Source organism: Amblyomma mixtum, chromosome 2, assembly GCF_055824585.1.
Source record: "Amblyomma mixtum isolate Tamu chromosome 2, ASM5582458v1, whole genome shotgun sequence".
Classification (NCBI taxonomy): Eukaryota; Metazoa; Arthropoda; class Arachnida; order Ixodida; family Ixodidae; genus Amblyomma; species Amblyomma mixtum.
In genome coordinates, this window is record NC_143013.1 from 43908400 (window position 1) to 43922119 (window position 13720).

The window sequence follows — 13720 nt, forward strand, 5'->3', positions numbered from 1 at the left end:
ATTCATGTAGAGCGCGCAGTGTGGGTGGCGACGGCCTTTAGATCAGCACCACGGCTGACGCCGTAATCGCATCGCGGACTCCGTTACGGTACAAACGACAACAACAGCGTGCGATGGAGGCGACGTCGACCCCGTCCAGGTAGTGCGCCCGCGCCGCGAACAAAGGCCGTTACTGTCTCTCACTTGAGCATCTTGGTGTTGCTCATGATGAGCTCGGGCCAGTTCACGAAGATGAGCTTCACCTCTGCGTCGGACAAGAGCGACGACTGTTTCATGGGCCGGTAGAACACCTGCGGGGAGAAAGTGCGAGGCCACTGACGACCGCCCCCAAGGCACAGATCGACAAAACGCGCCCCAGACCATCAGGATCATGCGTGTAGAAGAAGGCCCTGCCTTCCCCCTCCACAACCCCGACCTGGCTCCAGACCAATTTCTTTTTCCCTCTCTTTGTTTGCCTTACACGTTGCCGAATGGATGCAAAAGCGATGGAGCCAACAAAGGCCGTAGTATACACGGTGTATGGGGGAAAGTGTACAAGTGCGAATCTGAACCTTCCCCTCGAGGGCCGTCGCTCGTGCCGTGCCTACGCACCTCTTTGACGAGGGTCAGGTCCTTGACGTAGTTCTCCTCCGTCGAGATGAGCTCGTAGATGTGGCCCTGGCGTTTCTTTTCGCGGGTGGTAAGTGATGTGCTGAACAATATGTCTTGCAGGCTGCTGCCTGGAAACAGGAGAAAAAGAACAACAGTCAGGGGAGAAGAACTGACGCGCCGTTACAAGGAAATACAAAAGTGCAGGGCTTTTTGCTGACCGCAACTAGGACGCCTCGACTTAATTCTCCCTCTCAAGCGAATACGCTTACTTGTGTCTTTATGATCCAATACGGAAAACGCCTCGCTCTATGTGTTGGCGCTCCTGCATATTACAGTCAACTGGTTCGTAATGTGCTCAAAGCAAATAACGTCACCTTGTGATAACGACGTGTGCGGCAACATATCGGATTCTATAGTGTTTCGGATTTTTATATTATGAATGTGCAAATCCCACTGACGAACTTTTCATTAAGCCGAAACTAATACGTCGTCCGGTTCACCTCAGCGATATTGAGCAGTGAGCCAACCACATTTCCACCGGCACCTTTCTCTAGGTTGGCACTTGAAAACTTGGAGTGTAGGATTATAAACGGGCGTCTTATAAACAGAAAATATATAACATCATCACATTCTGTCATTCCACGCCACTGTTAGCGAGTATATTAAGGCCCCTATCCGCCATGAACAAATCGCGAAAAATAAATTGTTCGACGGTAACCAAGCGACTCGGATAAAAAGCTTTGGCCAGCTCGGCCGAAACTCCCACGGGAACCAATAGCCTGCAATCACCGTTATGGTATAGAGAACTTCCTTCCCTTTCTGCAGTGACGCTTCAAGTAAGCTAAGAATCTTCTTTACCTGTTTGTTTATGTAAGGCCAGCCAGTCGAACCTCCGTAGTATATCAAGAGCTGTAACCACTCCTTGCTGTCGTCTAGGGGTGTGCGAATAGTACTTTTTCCAAACCGAATACGAACAGTTTAGCTAAAAACCGAATCGAATACGATCGAATGGTGAGAGAACCGAATCGAATACGAATGGAACATTTTTACGAATATTCGCTACTTGTACGGATATTAAATGAGCAATCGTGATAAACACCGAAACGCTCCTTTCGCAGTTATAGGTGTATCTTAAAATACGCAACACTGATCTCCGTTTGGGGGGTCGCAACAGAAAGTCAAGGCATTAACTTTATCATTGTCACGTTATGCGCATAGGAAAGGTGCCTTTCGCTATTGATAACGGAAGATAAAAACTACGCCAAATCTCAGTGCATGAGACGGGCGAAAGCTAGGTATGAGGCATGGCCTCCGAGGTCAGGCATAAAGGCCGGGTTTGCTGAAACTGCCTGGGCCCTGTCGCGTCGTCCAATCTCTGAGGCCATGTGTGGGGATTACGAACACTGCCACGCGAATGGGCCGCACAGAGGAGTTGAACCCTCGCATACCGATCGCAGCAGCATGATACGCAGCGTGTATGGCCCATGTTCTTGGAATAGTCATGCGATGGCCAACGATTCGAAATGCATTCGAAAACTTGAAATGTTCGATTCATTTCGAATTATCTTCAACATACACAATTTGGTTCGTTCGAATAATCGAACGGGAGGGTATTTGATTCAATATTCGAAATTTCCGAATCGCACACCCCTACTGTCGTTCAACGTATTTTAAGATTTCGTTAAGCAAACAACAACAACAAAAAAAAAATTAGACGGAAGACCCAGAAGTTAAACCGCCCGCTGCGGTTTACAGCCATCCCAAGTTGTGATGTGCACAACCAAGCAGGTAGCCATACAGCGCAGAACCATCTCTCTTCACCTTTCCCCTTGATTTAACAACTTATAAGCACCGCTGAGGGCACTCCCCATAATAACCTGTATAGAGAACAATCTCCGATCCCCACTCGTACGTTGCAGGTCAGAGTGGCCACGATGCTCAAACTGAAATACAGGTCGTGTCTCACTTTCGAAGCGGGCAGTAAAACAGCCCTTGACACACAGCTTCCTTCCTTACAACGCTCCTTCTCCTCTTTCTTTTAGATGAACGCCACGAATACCCGGCGATGCGAAGAAAAGGAAACGCCATTACTCGTCCGTTTATTTTCTTTCTCGCTTCGATGCAATCGGCAACTCCGACATGCAGTCGAACGCAAGAGATAACATCCAAGCGCCAGCAATGCACACAGACGACACCACGTCAACGACCTCTGGCGGGAGACCAACGATGTGCGCAAGTGTCCGCACGGCATCGCTCCCGCGTCTACAATGCGTCCGTGCATGAAGGCGCGCAGAGACAAGCAATTGTAGAGCGCCAACCAAAGCCAGGGCCATGCAGCGCCTGCGGTTGGCCGCGGGGGGACTTTGTCCCCGAGGTGCCACTTTTGGAGGCATCGATCACCGTGAATTACGCGGGGACGAGGCACGTTTTTTTGTGGGGCTGCCTGGACGCGGAAGGCGGCGGTCCTTTCCAGTGGCCCGGCCGCGGTCAATTGGCGGGAATTGAGTTCACGCGGCGCAACGGCGAAGAGAGCCCGCGTGGGGCGCACGTGCCCGAGGCTGAGAATTGAGGAACTGCTCGACGCTGCCGTGTGCACACAAGCTAAACGAGGGGGGAAAAAATCAGGAAGACGGAGGGGGAGAATAAAACAGGGGGCCGCACCCAAGCAACCACCACGGACGGCGGCCAGCATGACGTGTCCATGACGACTACGGCTGGATATCCCAACTGTAGGCTGCGAGCAAGAGCGTTCATCACAAGAAGGGCGGCTTCCTTCGCAGCTACGAGGGGCACGGGATACGCGTCCGGAAAGAGGTGAGCCGTCTGGTACCGAACAGGGTAAGAGCATTTGCGTTTTAGCAATTCCTGGATATGTTATAAAGGAGTCATTACTCATCAGCATCCACCCGCAGCCATACGGCTATAAAATTAGCCATCGCCCTACCATCGCCGATCGTTCCGGGTTCGAACCCCGAACCAGGACGAATTTTTCTCCAATTACGAAGATTCTGTATAGCCTTCCTTTCTAAACATATGGCTGCGCTTGGGTGGATGCTAATGAGTAATTAGTCCTTTATTGCAAACTTAGCCCACCTTCGGTGTAAGGGATCGTTAGTGCGTGCGGGGTCATTACTACCGCTAATTCTTTCTCAGTACCCCGCCGCTGCAGTCTTCAATGGACCCCCCCCCCCCCCCCCCCCCCACTCGACGGGACGGGAGGACGGAACAGCGTCAGGACGTCGTTGACGAGGGGGGCGGTAGAGATGAGGAATAGCCGGCGACAGCGCGTCTAGTCGCGAGCAGCGAAGGCCCGAGTTGGGTGACGCTACGGATACCGGAGAGGCGCCGACTAAACAGCCTTGGGAAGGCTAAGTCGCCTTGGAATGCAGGTCCGAGCTTGCAGTGGCAGTTACAGCGGTAACTACCCGTTTAGGCCCGATAATCCCTTAATCCGGGACGACGCCAAAGTCGAGGGTTATTGGGGAAACCGACTCACGTGCTCGCACGAGTGGATTTTGTGTTTGTGTTTACTTTTATTTTGGAGGGAGAGAATGTTCTACGCCGCACATGCTGGCACTGGCTGGCACGACTGTGCGTTTGTTTGTTTTTATTTTTTTTTGCAATGGAGAGGGTGTTTTGCCCTACGGAGGCTAGAGGGCTGGCCATGCTCTCGATGAGCCAATCGTATGAAGAGTGTAGCATGATTGGTGGCTACCAAATGTGGGCCGGGCCTTTAGGGTTTTAAAACCGGGCCCCGGAGCTGGAAAAAGGGTTCTGGGCTAAGGTCAGGTGCTATGCATCTTCGGCTATGCCGAGTAGGGGCCTCCCCTAGTGTTAGCCAGTTCCACCTTTTTGTTGTTTGTCTTTTTGCTGCTTAATATGTCTCCAGTGCCTTAACTTGTATGTGATTGTAAATATCTGTACATAAACTTCAAGCATTCCCTTTATCCCTGCATCGTAACTCATCTTGAGACCGTCTCTGACGGGGCACCCCTGGTGCGAAGAAAAGCTTCAGTCTTCCAGTTAAAGAAACCGTCTCGGGCGGAGCACCTCTGGTGCAAGGAAGGAGAAGAGAACCTGAACTTTACTGGCGCAGTCGACAGGATCCTGCGGCCATCGGAAGTCGGCGCAGGAAGAAGACTGAAGGCAGGGAGAAAGGCGACGACTAGGCAACAGGTCAGCTTTCGAGAAAGGACCTGCGGAGAGACGGAAACCAGGAGAAGCAGCGCGTCGAGTCGGAAACTCGACGGTCACCGGCGGGTCAAAGCAAGGCGACAGCGGCGGGCACAGGAACAGCGGCGTGCGACAGCTCATCGCAGCGCGCGGTGAAAGTGGCGGTGGACTCCGACACCAGGAAGCTGGCAATGCGGATCGACGCATCGAAACCGTGAGTTTCCTTGGTTGCATTGTTCTCGTCCCTGTGCATGTGTTCGAGCCGGTAGGACAACAGACGGCGTTATGGAGGGTTATCCATGGCGACCCTCACTCGATGGGAGGTGCCAAGTAGAATTGGCGAAGGCGCGCGTGGCGTACTTTGAGGCCAAACTTGCAAAGGTAAATGGCGGAAAGACGCTGCATCGCGAGGAAAAACCTCAGGACGTTAAGTCCGTTTTGAAGGCGTTAGAGGCAAAGCGCCAGCAGCTAGAGCTCGAGCTGGCTGAGCTCAAGGGGGTTAGGAGGGCTAGTGAACTAGCCAGGGGAAACTACTCCGAGTCCAGACAGACTGCGCTGGAAGGCAAAGGCTTGTGCTCGTCGAGCACAAGTGAAGGAAGCAGCAGCCAGGTGGCTGTAAACAAGCAGCCGGCATGCGGGAACACCTCGTCGTTCGAAAAGGCCGAAAAAAAGGCAGGAGGTGAGGGCGAGATTCCTGAGGGGCGCGAAAATATCACAGCTTTTCCGCCACTACACGCGGCTAGCAACGAAAAGGAGCAGCCAAATTCCCATGTTTCGGGGGCAGTCGGGACGAAGCTGTCCGACAACAAACAGGACCGCGATGAAATTCCCGCAGGCTCGATGGCGGAGGTTGTGACCTCCGACATATCAGAAGAACGAAAGAAAAACTGCCAGGCAGAAGAGAAAACTGAGTCAGCTTGTCGAGAAAGTGTAATCTCAGGCGAAGAATGCATCCTGAGGGAACGCAGCCCCACGGTATTGGAGGCGGTGATCTCGCACTGCGATGATCCAGCCGCCCAGGTTAGCTCTACTCCAGATGAGATCAGGAGCGACAATGCGAGTCCAGGAACGTTGGAATTGAGTTTGAAAATTCTAAAAACGCAGTCTCAAGCAAGCTGCGAAAAAGAGCAGTTCGTTCATCATGAAATGGCCAGCGATGACAGACATCAGATTGGCGAGTTAAACGAAGCTACGGAGCCGGCAAGCCCCTATAAGGCAGGGAGCGGCAATTTCAGTGTTGGCTCGTGCAGGAACGGGGCAAATGGCTCCAAGCGAGGCGAAGTAGCCGAAGGCAGGGGCGTGGCTTTCAAATTGAAAGTCGCTGCCAGGAACAGTACGTTCCGTGCTGCGGTACGTCAGGTTAGTTGTAGCAAAGCCGGCCGCACTAGTATGGTTAGACAGGGCAAGGGATGCGCTCCCTACGCAGCGCGAGTTTCGTACCGGCGCGCCGGAAAGAGCGGGCCCTCATGTGCGTCGTGTGGTAAGGGGTTTGGACCCATCGAAGACCGGGATGTATTTGATCCTGGAGGGCACCAGCTTCAGAGTTCTCGCCCCGTGGGGTCATCAGCCTAACGAGTTGAGTGACCGCCAGGCGTTGGCGTTAATCGGGTAGATTAACGCGTAGCGGCTCGGATACACACGTGGCCACCTACGGACATCGTACGAGTGCTGCTGAACGCTCCAGTTGCGAGTGTCTGTGTGTGTGTGTGTGCTCGTTCGCGAGCAGGACGACGGTGTGCATGCAGGTGAACTAGGTACAGCCTATCAACTTGGACTCCGTTTTACGGCGCACAGCAAGCATGCCACCGTGGGTATTTGAGTGTGCATTTTGCTTATGTTTTCTTGGTGCCCGTAAGCATTTTGCGTAATGTTGTGTTAGTGCCCGTGTGCATTATTTTGCTTTTAGTTTTGTTGATGCAACTGGTCCCAGCGCGACAGCTTGGACTTCGGCCAATGCGCTGGATTTAGATGTGTGAAACGCGCATTTGAATGTGTATGGTTTGTGTATGTTATGTCACCCGCAGTGTGGTTTCGTGACAGGCACCGATCCCTTTTGTTATAATTCTAAAAGTGCCATTTGAGCCCTTTTTAGAATCTTGGAAAGGGCGTGTAAGGGATCGTTAGTGCGTGCGGGGTCATTACTACCGCTAATTCTTTCTCAGTACCCCGCCGCTGCCGTCTTCAATGGACCCCCCCCCACTCGACGGGACGGGAGGACGGAACAGCGTCAGGACGTCGTTGACGAGGGGGGCGGTAGAGATGAGGAATAGCCGGCGACAGCGCGTCTAGTCGCGAGCAGCGAAGGCCCGAGTTGGGTGACGCTACGGATACCGGAGAGGCGCCGACTAAACAGCCTTGGGAAGGCTAAGTCGCCTTGGAATGCAGGTCCGAGCTTGCAGTGGCAGTTACAGCGGTAACTACCCGTTTAGGCCCGATAATCCCTTAATCCGGGACGACGCCAAAGTCGAGGGTTATTGGGGAAACCGACTCACGTGCTCGCACGAGTGGATTTTGTGTTTGTGTTTACTTTTATTTTGGAGGGAGAGAATGTTCTACGCCGCACATGCTGGCACTGGCTGGCACGACTGTGCGTTTGTTTGTTTTTATTTTTTTTGCAATGGAGAGGGTGTTTTGCCCTACGGAGGCTAGAGGGCTGGCCATGCTCTCGATGAGCCAATCGTATGAAGAGTGTAGCATGATTGGTGGCTACCAAATGTGGGCCGGGCCTTTAGGGTTTTAAAACCGGGCCCCGGAGCTGGAAAAAGGGTTCTGGGCTAAGGTCAGGTGCTATGCATCTTCGGCTATGCCGAGTAGGGGCCTCCCCTAGTGTTAGCCAGTTCCACCTTTTTGTTGTTTGTCTTTTTGCTGCTTAATATGTCTCCAGTGCCTTAACTTGTATGTGATTGTAAATATCTGTACATAAACTTCAAGTATTCCCTTTGTCCCTGCATCGTAACTCATCGCAAGACCGTCTCTGACGGGGCACCCCTGGTGCGAAGAAAGGCTTCAGTCTTCCAGTTAAACAAACCGTCTCTGGCGGTGCGAGGAAGGAAGATAAAGAACTTGTGAAACTTTACTTTCGGAATTTCCCCTAAAATATTGGTCCTGGACTTGTTTCGACCCCCCATCCCTTTTTGTTTTTGTTGTATAATACTGCGGTCTTCAAGAGAAGGTCGTTGCATTCACTGAGGTTCTTATCCTACTCCTGCACTGCACACTTACTGAACAAGAAATCCACACAAGTATGATAGTTCTTAAATGCTTGTTTCAAGTTTCATTCTACGCAATGAGATCCCGGTGGACCCATTCGGAGTACTCCCAGTTGCACATATCCAAATAATGTGAGCTGTAGCGGTAGTTCCTACTGCTCTATAGGCTCGCCTGAACAATGGCGGTATCCGTTTTCGCTTAAGTGCAAGCGCAGTTGATATAGAGCGCCACCTTTCATCTTGAGTCCCGTCATGCACTCTGCTAGAAGGAGGAAAGGGGCGGGGGGGGGGTAGCATTCGCATACGGTGGTACGTGCGCCTTGCTCGACGAGGAAACTTTGCTGGTGTTGTGATATTTTTTCCTGGAGAAACTGCTTCAGAACTTCCTCTTCAAAAAAGCACTTTCGATATAAAAACGTTTAAACGGACACCGAGAAGAAAAAATTGAAGTTGGCCTGCATCGATAGATTACCGCATTCCAACATCAGGTACGCTAATTTCACTGAAAATGAAACTTTTATAAGCCAGAAAAACCGGAGGGCATTAAGGCTGGTCCACATGCAAGTGAGTGAGCGAAATGAGCAATTGACCGGCGCGTCGCGGCGAAAAATTTCGTCGCTCTGGTCACTCGAGCCGCCGCGACGGTTTAGCTGGTTTTTGGGGATGCGAAATGACGCAGTCACTGTCTCACATCTCGGTGGGCACCGGAACCGCGCTGTAAAGCCTGTTTCACATGCCAGCGAAAATGCTAGCGAATCCTGTCGCCGCGGCGGAAAAACCTGTTTTGAGTCGTCGCTGCGACGAGCGGCGAGGTTTCAACAAGTTGGAAATTTTCGCTGCGACGCGCCGCTCAATCGCTCAGTCGCTTGCATGTGAACCGGCCTTAAAGGGACCATGAAAAGAATTAAAAGACGCTTGTAAATGTTAGAAGTTATGCTCAGAAGCACTGACACCAAGTATGAGTCTTCGGAACTGAGCCGGCAATTTATTATGGCTTTTTAAAAATCGCGTTTTTTTAAATTCGCGGGCCGATTGGTGTCTTCGTAGGGAGCGATTTTGAAACCAAAACCGGGAAAACAGACGTCACTAGTCCCATGACGTCGGTAGGCCACTACACGCTGTCATTCGCTCGAGCCGCGGCACGACGTCACGGGCACACTTCCGGTAGCGGTGAAAATCGTCTGCTCGAGGCGCCGCGCGACCCCCTCGGGCAAGCGCGGGTCAGGGCATTGCCTTCACGCATATGTTTCCAATTTACCTCTGCCGCCTCTTTCTGCCTGGAGTTCGGGAGCAAAGAAAGCGCCGAGACCGGAGAGACGCTGCCGACGCACACTGCTCCTCGGGAGTGCGACAACCGGAAGCCGTAAACCGAACGTCAGCGAATGACGTATTCGTGGGCGGAGCCCAGTCCCGGAGCTGTTTTCTTTATTTTTTCCTTGGTGCTCCGCGCGTATGAGTTGAGGGGAGAGAGGAGGAGCGTGATTTTTAATCGTCTATAACTTCGTTATTATTCATGCTAGCTCGAAAATTCTTTCGCTGGGGTGACGAGTGATGGATTGCCTATCTTTACGTAGTGGAGAGCTCCGGAATAAATTCGACCACCTGGGGATCTTTAACGTGCACTGAAATCGCACAGTACACGAGCGCCTTTGCGTTACGCCTTCATCGAAACACGGCAGCCGCGGCCGGGCTCGAACACGCGAACTCCGGCTCAGTAGCCGAGCGCCCTAACCGCCGCGACGGAAGAAATCGCGAGCGATTTCTCCTGCGTCACTCTCACTCTAGATTCATAGGTCCCTGGGAGTCCTCATACCACTCCTGATGCAGTGGTGCAGCAGTTATTAAGCGGATAGCCAACGCCCCGGCTTCAAACACAGCCGTAGGTGGGGCTTGTGAGACCCAAGTTGTCCTTCCCGAGCAACCTCTCACGACCGATCATTAACTGAGTTGCCACCTGCCACGGTGGACAGGTTGTACCGAAGTCCCAAGGTCACGTGACTTTCGTGGAATTTTTGCTCACGGCCAACGACGCCGACTCCGGCCTACCTGCGACGCGGAAACCTTGACACTATCGCATTAAACGGCCAAAAAAAGTGAAGTACAGGCGTCGCCATCACAGGCCAATTTCGCATCTACACTGTGGTACGCCGAAGCAGTCTTTTTCAGCGCGGATGGCAGAGGTATACGGCTACATCGCTATGCATTTCAAAAACGATAATCACCGAGTTCTCTTCGCTGCAGACTTTTATTGCTGCCGGACAAACATAATTATACCCAGAGAGAGCCGTAGAATCGATTATTACTAACAAAAAAAAATAAGGGGGGGGGGGTCAATTGGACTGATTCGGAGGAAATGAGATAGCAATTTTCCTTCGCTCGCCATATATATTCTAACTCTTACTATATTTTAATTCTGAATCCATTGTCTGTCACTCCCTAATCAATTCCAATTCCGACTATGCAACTACGCGAAATGTGTCACATTGCGCATCTCGAAAAATGAGAGAAGGAATAGCTGCCGCAAGCCCAATTTTGGCACAGCTGTCTACTGTCTACTTTACACAAGAAGGTTATGGCGGGCTAATTGGTTAAGCATCCTGCATCGAACAGCGTGAACACATACAAACACACGAGACGGGGAAACAGATGAACATTGCGGTGTGCTCCTTATGAGGCGTCGACTTAGTGATTTTCACTGTTGCGGAGTCGTTCTTCGTCCAGCGTCTCCCTCCTACAAATGGAGAGGGGGAAGGTGTCGGGAAATCCCCCTAAGCACCACCTGCCACGGCTGGCAGGTGCAGGCCTCAGACAGACTCCGTCACCGGCCATTTTTCACCTTCCTGGCCCTCGTAGTTGACCTCGGAGTCGCTCAAAGGCTACCAGTCAGCAGGATTTAAATGCCTCCCAGAAGCCCCCCATCCCCAACGCCCCCTACAAGAATGACCAAAAAATCCGCCCTTGCGCGCAGAGCAAGCGCAACATTAAGCGCTGAGGACGACCTGGGCCAGGGTCAGCAAAGCCAATTAGTCCGTCAGCTGGTCCGAGACTAGCCAAGCCCGCCACGATGAGGGAGAAAGGGTATGGAAAATGAGGGGACTGAATGGAAAGCGGGAAGGTGAAAAGGGAAGTTCCCTTTCGTATAGTGCCACGGCCGCTCGATGGCGCCGTCGTAGTGTTCGTTGTGTTATGTTTCGGGTTCGACATTCATCACCGGCGGTAATGAAGCAACATCCAGAACAGCCATACTACAAAGAGTTTTAGCACTGCGCAATGCGCTACCGCGGTCCGTTTATGCAGGGACCCAACCCCGCTAGCATAATGGCAGGTGCCCGCCTGCACCTGCCCCTGAGGGGTTACATGCGCATGCAACGATCAACATATGCGCAATGCGTGCAATCTGTGCGCATGCGCACTGCGTGCCGTTTGCGCATACGCGCAGATGGGACACCACGCGGTAGTAGACCGTGCTACACTAAAACTCTGCTTCACTGAGCCGTGCTAAAGGACTGCTTCAAACCTCGAGTGATGGGCACTGTTCATGTTTTCCTTGGCAGTCTTCAGGAAGCCATGAACTAAAATGCCTCTGGGCGAAATAATAACGCAGTCGCCTCCAGAAAAACAAAACAAAAAAATTGGCAGTGGCTTAGCTCTGGTTAAGCCTGGATATACAAGCGAAGAGCTGCAGTTATGCTTTGCTTGACGTCATGGCTGTCGCAGTTCGCGCACAATTCACTGGGAGCACCACGATAACGGTGTAGGCAAGGGCATTATACAGCCCTCCTTGCGCATGCGTAGTAACTGTGGTAAACACGCGGCTGCAAGGAAAGGTGAAACGGTGGCGAGGAGGCGAGCGCGCAGTAGTAGCGGCGGTGAGGAGGCGGCGCACATGCGCAGTAGAGCGCGGCTGCGGCCCCCTGCGCCGCGCGTGACGTCACTCGGTTTCGCGCATGCGCAGAACTCGCCATTCGGTTTCACGGCATACGCGAAGCTCGGCTCCGACCCCCGTAGTGAAGCTTTTCGCTTCAAAAAAACTTCAGCTACAGCTGCGAAAGGAAATGTGTGCTCTCATGCTTTTAGGCTTGTAGAACGGCGACGAAGAGGCGAAGGCATGCACAAGATGACGCAAGCACCCTGCAACTGCACTTACTCCCCCCGCCGTGCACGTTCCTCAACCCTGCGCTCGACAACACAGAAAGTACCTCGGACAAAGAAACTTGCGAGGGTGAGCAAACAATCATCTGCCTTCAGCCTATCGAGGAAAGAGGTAGTCACTGCGAGCCAGTACAACTATAATCGCCCTCGCTGCAAGTCAGCAACGTCACGACGCTACTAGGCTGCGGCTTCCATTTTACAGCGACAGCTGCTAATGCCTCGTTTCCCGAAGCGGCGTCCATCGTCCAGAGTAAAGGCGGGGACACATGTCAGGCGGGCGCTCCGAATCCGGTCCGGCTCGCCGCGTCCGGCGGCGCCGCTCCGGCCAGCCGGCGACCGCCGGACGCGTCAAACCGCGTAGATATGTCCGGTGCACCGCGTCCGGCGAATGTCCGGCACGCCGCTCCGGCGGGCAGCGGCAGCCAATGCGAGCGCGCAGAGCGCCAACGTCACGATGACGTCGAGTTCGCGACGTCACAGGTGAGCACGACAGAGGTACCGTGGTGAGCGGTGTGTCGGCTGCTCAATTGTACGGTTAGTTTGACAGCGCTGTTTTCACCGAACACCATGACTTCGTTCAAACAGTCCCGGATTTGGGAGAACGAACAAGGGGTGCCGAGTGTAGCACCTTTTTTGAGCGCTGGCCAGTCCCGAAGAGCCCGCGGCTGCGGCGTCGATACGAAACCACTAGGCCTAGCGACGACTAGGGCAGTCGGGGACTAGCGCGCAGTTCGTCGCCCGGCGTTGCCGCAGGCGATGTCGTTGCCGAAAGCTCCACTCTAGCACAGGCATGCTGTCGTTAATCGAATCTAGGAAGCATCCTTTCTGGTAGCATGGCTGTTCTGTATTTTCTTGTGCGAACGTGAAGTAAGCCGAGCCTGCCGGTCGACCAGCCTGGATCGCGTCTGCTGGCGTCATAAAAACGAGCTAATGAGTGTTCTTGACGTAAATAATAAACCCTGGGATAGGGAAATGAGAAAATTATATCATTTTTCTGGTTCATTGGCCAATACCGAGTTGCTGGTAAAAGTAACAACTGTGGTACGAGCGAATTAGTTGCGAGAACCGCCTCGCAGCTGCCGCTAGCTGGCCCGACGCTGGGGTCCGGCTCGACTGGCGCCCGCTAGCCGCTGCTGAAGGCGCCACGGAAACTGACCATACTATTATTTTATTGTGTGATGATGCTGTTGACAGCAAAGCGGAGTGAAGAATAGGCCTTGAATTATAGCGCAGGCGACTTCCGAAGCGCCGGCCCCTGCCGCTTCGATGCGGAGCAGGCTATAGGCCTAGCGACGACCACGGCAGACAGGCAGCAGCAGAGCTCGTCGCCCGGAGCGCCCGCGAGCGGTGCCGTTGCCGAAAGCTCGCAACATAAGCAGGCATGCTTTGTCGCCGCTCGAGTATAGCATGCAGTCTTTTTGATAACAAGGCGATGCCGTCTTTTCTTGCAATATTTGTACACCAAGCCAAGCAGCGCTCAGGCACCGCTGCGCGGCGGCGAAGTGCGACGCCGGTTGTGGGCGGAGCTTGGGTTGAGCGGCGCAGCGATGCTCACCGCTCCTTGTGTGTCCCTGCTTGCTGTGGTGCGGCAGTTC

At 53.1% G+C, this 13720-nt stretch overlaps 1 protein-coding gene and 1 pseudogene across 5 annotated transcripts in view; one reads left to right on the plus strand and one right to left on the minus strand.

The window, feature by feature from the left end:
- Positions 1-13720, minus strand: part of LOC149359162 (intersectin-1-like) — an 86188-nt gene that overhangs the window by 21922 nt on the left and 50546 nt on the right. For all 5 annotated transcript variants that reach the window (XM_089571410.1, XM_089571409.1, XM_089571408.1 and 2 more), the window contains 2 exons: positions 592-719; positions 184-290 (listed from right to left, as the gene is read on the minus strand). In XM_089571410.1, the coding sequence (XP_089427536.1) occupies positions 184-290; positions 592-719 (235 nt within the window). The remainder of the gene's footprint in view (positions 1-183; positions 291-591; positions 720-13720) is intronic.
- Positions 2644-3096, plus strand: LOC149359163 (uncharacterized; annotated as a pseudogene).